Here is a 3,735-nt window from a genome sequence, read left to right as displayed (position 1 = left end):
AGAGGACATGGAGCAGATGAGGGGGAACCAGAGGACATGGAGCAGATGAGGGGGAACCAGAGGACATGGAGCAGATGAGGGGGAACCAGAGGGCAGTGAGGGGACACTGGGAGGGCGGGTAATGAGGGGACACCAGAGGGTGATGAGGGGACACCCAGAGTGAGGGGACACCCAGAGTGATGAGGGGACACCAGGGAGTAATGAGGGGACACCAGAGGGCAGTGAGAGGACACGGGGGGTAATGAGGGGACACCCAGAGTGAGGGGACACCAGGGAGTAATGGGGACACCAGAGGGTGATGGGACACCAAGAGAGTGATGAGGGGACACCAGAGGAAGGTGAGACACCCAGAGGGCGATGAAGGGACACCAGAAGGTGGTAAGGGGACACCCAGAGGGCGATGGGGGCACACCCAGAGGGTGATGGGGGGACACCCAGAGGGGATAAGGGGACACCACAGGGTGATGGGACATCAGGGAGTAATGAGGGGACATCAGGGAGTGACGAGGGGACACCAGAGGGCAGTGAGGGGACACCACAGAGCAATGAAGGGACATCGGGGGGACACCAGGGAGTGGTGAGGGGACATCAGAGGGAAATGAAGAGATGCTAGGGGGTGATGATGGGACTCCGGAAGGCGAGGAGGAGACACCAGAGGGCAATGAAGGGACACCGATTTATTGAGTAGCAGAGCTAAGGAAAGGCGCAGGATGGCTCCAGCTTCTGGTCAGTGGCTACATGGTCAGTTCCTGCAGAAGGAGACAGTCATGTTGGTGGAAGCACCCCCCTAGTGGAGCCAACAGCGAGACTCCTCTGAGGCCCTCAGGGACAGCTCAGGGGCAGGGAAAGGGGCCAGTGCTTGCTCACCATGATGGCGTTGACAATGTCACTGTGGTTGTCTCTCAGAGCCCGCACAGCCTTGGCCCTGGACACATTGGCCTGCGCCATCACCAGCTCAATGTCACGCAGTTCCAGCCCCGCCTCGTCCACCTGGGGTTGAGGGAGCAGGGAAGTGGCTGGAGCTGTTTGCGGTCCCTGGGGCAGAGCCCCCATATAGTGCATCTCACCACCCCCTTGCAAGGTCCTGTAGCCCTGCACCTCACCTCTTCCTCCTCATCTTCCTCTTCCTTGCACTCCAGCCTCACCCGGGGCCTGGGTGCTGACTCAGGGATCAAGGCTGAGGGCTCTGAGGGCACCTTGAACTTCTCAGCTGCAGCCTTGTGCACTTGCTGGGACAGGTCCTCAATCTGCAACATGGAAGACAGCTGTGTCAGTAGAGCCTACACCATCCTTGTCCCCCGTCCCTCGGACCCCCCATTCCACCACAGCCTGCACCACAAACCTTGGCCTCGCCAAAGACCACGTAAGTGTCTGAGGCTGGGCTCTTGAAGACGTCAGGCTTAGCAATGACAAAGAGAATGTTCTTGGACTTCTGGATGGTGATCCTGGTGACTCCCTGAATCTGCCGCAAGCCCAGCTTTGACATCGCCTGGAGTAGAGGGCAGAGCGGGGCTCAGACCTGGTGTTAGCCCATGTCGGGGGAGGAGAGCAGCACAGTGCGCAGGAAGGCAAAGTCTCCACCGCCAACTTCCCCGAGACCTTGGGCTGGTGGTTGGTCCCTCCCCATGAGCCTCAGTCTGTAAGGGCCGTCATGACATCCCAGCCTCAGCTGTTTAGGGGAAGGTGTATAGGTCATGGGCATTGACCCAAAGGCCCCCTGATGGATGGGATTTCATTAGCCATGGAGTGTGAGGGTCTTGGTAAGGATGTTTCCCCCACAGGTGGTCCCTGGGGAACCACCAGCCCACCTTTCGGGCCTTCTTCTCGCTGCGACTTTGCTTGGCTTTGGCGATGGTCTCCTCACTGCCGCCTGCTGGGGCCTGAGAAAAGTTGAGAGCTGAGCATCCATGGGTGGAGTGTGGGGCCCTCCCAGAGGCCCACCCTCTTCCCTGGACTGGGCACCTGGGCTGGACACTGTGCAGTTTGAGGAGCCAAGATGTCCTGCTCATCCAGCTCGGCTGACGACTCCCCGTGGCTATCCGAATGCTGGTTTGAGCCCGGGACCCGAGGCGAGTCTGGGGAAGGGGGGAGGTGTGAGAATGCCTCTTGTTTCTAGTTGGGGGTCAGGGGGGTTAGGACCCTGGCCAGCTCTCCATGATGGCCATGCATGGGTTTTGGGCCCACCACCCCACCACTTCAGAGGCCCTCCAGGACAGGACAGCTCTGAGGAGGAGTCCAGTTGACCCAAGCCCCAGGGCACTTAACTCCCACCCTCCCTCTTACCTTCCTCCAGGCTGTCCTCGTCCTCTTGCTGCTCGGGGGCTGAGAGCCCTTGAGGGCCAGCTGGGCTCTGGGGCCCAGAGCGAGGAGGCACTTGGCAAGGGAGCGAGATCTGCAAGGCCAGGTCTTTGGCATCCGTGGGGGCCACCTTGGGGCTGAGGAGTGGGGAGTGAGGCGAGAGGCTGACTCCCAGCTCAATCCCCAGAGGCTGTGTGGTTCCTGAGACAGCAACAGTGGCAGGCTGGGCTCCTGCCTGGGGCGGTGGGAGGCCCAGAGAGCCTGGGGGCTCCTTGTCTTCCACGGAGTCTTCCTGGGGGTCCTGGCACAGGCAGGGGGCTGGGGGGTCCAGTGGGGGTAGGGCTGCCTCAGCAAGGACACCAGGAATAGAAGGGTCAGGGCCCAGGAGCCTGTCCAGGGGTAAGCTGGGCAGACCCTTTGCAAGGTTTTCTGGGGGCTGCAGCAATTGGGGGCCAAGGACACTAGGTGCTTCCTGGGGTTGCTCAACACTGCCCAGGCCCAGCACCGGCTCCAGCTGCTGGGAGGTTGGTGCAGATGTGGGGGCAGGCGTTTCAGGGCAGCTTCCGTCCAGCCTGCACACAGCCCCTACTGAAGACTCTGGGCAGGAGTCCAGACAGGCTTCTGTGGCCACAGCTGAGGGAAGTCTGGGCTCCAGGGTGAACTTGCCACTCGGGCCTCTTCCCTCCCTGGCTGGGCTCAGGAGCCGGGCCTGGCTGACCTCAGGGCAGGCAGCAGGAGGAGCCTCGGGGACCTCCCCTGCACCTCCCAGGGCTGACCCAGGTCCACATGCCCGAGCCGGTGGCTTGAGGCCTCCTCCCTGCTGGTTCTCAGCCTCCAGGGTCTCCTTTGGGGGCAAGTCCCCATCACCTGTGTGCACTCGGGCTCCCAGACATGCTTGCCGTTTGGGCATAGGAAGGGCTTCTGCTACTTCCTCCCCCATACCAGAGGCAGGCTCAGGGAGATGGGGGGCCTCCAGGCCCAAGGTGGGACCCACATCTTCCAGTGCGGCCCAAGGTGTCCCAGCTTCTGCAGCTGGCTGTGGGTCATCCTGTTGGACCTGGTCCAAGGCTGCAGGCTCTGGGACTCTAGGGAGGGCTATGTTCTCAGGTGCTGGCCTGGGACCTAAGGCTGCACCTGCTTCCTGCTGAGCCATGGAGGCCACGGACTCTGTCCCTGGGGCGCAGTCTGCTTCTGCCTGCAAGGTCTGAGGGGTGGTCATAGCTAGAGACTCTGGAACTGAGGTGGGGCCTGTGTCTTGTAGAGGCAAAGGTGCTGTCATAGCAGAGTCCTGGGGTAATGTGAGGCCGTCTTCAGCCTGCTGTGGCACAAGCGTGGCTGCAGCCACAGCGGAGTCCTGGGGTAATGTGAGGGCATCTTCAGCCTGCTGGGGCACAAGCGTGGTTATAGCCACAGGCTCTGGGCCTGACGGGAGGTCTG

General features: G+C 61.6%; 1 protein-coding gene across 4 annotated transcripts in view; it reads right to left on the bottom strand.

The window, feature by feature from the left end:
- Positions 1-655: 655 nt before the first annotated feature.
- The window catches only part of NACAD (NAC alpha domain containing), a 9,222-nt gene continuing 6,142 nt past the window's right edge, over positions 656-3,735 (bottom strand). For 3 of the 4 annotated variants that reach the window (XM_017524573.2, XM_037737092.1, XM_017524572.2), the window contains 7 exons: positions 2,284-3,720; positions 1,963-2,075; positions 1,809-1,880; positions 1,343-1,489; positions 1,104-1,247; positions 868-990; positions 656-749 (listed from right to left, as the gene is read on the bottom strand). In XM_017524573.2, coding sequence (XP_017380062.1) covers positions 735-749; positions 868-990; positions 1,104-1,247; positions 1,343-1,489; positions 1,809-1,880; positions 1,963-2,075; positions 2,284-3,720 — 2,051 coding nt within the window. In that variant the 3' untranslated portion in view covers positions 656-734. The remainder of the gene's footprint in view (positions 750-867; positions 991-1,103; positions 1,248-1,342; positions 1,490-1,808; positions 1,881-1,962; positions 2,076-2,283; positions 3,721-3,735) is intronic. The other variant, XM_017524574.2, reaches the window with a different exon arrangement.

The sequence above is a fragment of the Cebus imitator genome, unplaced genomic scaffold (genome assembly GCF_001604975.1).
Source record: "Cebus imitator isolate Cc_AM_T3 unplaced genomic scaffold, Cebus_imitator-1.0 Scaffold34, whole genome shotgun sequence".
Taxonomy (NCBI): domain Eukaryota; kingdom Metazoa; phylum Chordata; class Mammalia; order Primates; family Cebidae; genus Cebus; species Cebus imitator.
Note: the sequence above shows the minus strand (reverse complement) of the source record. Positions and strands in the feature narration are given on the sequence as shown.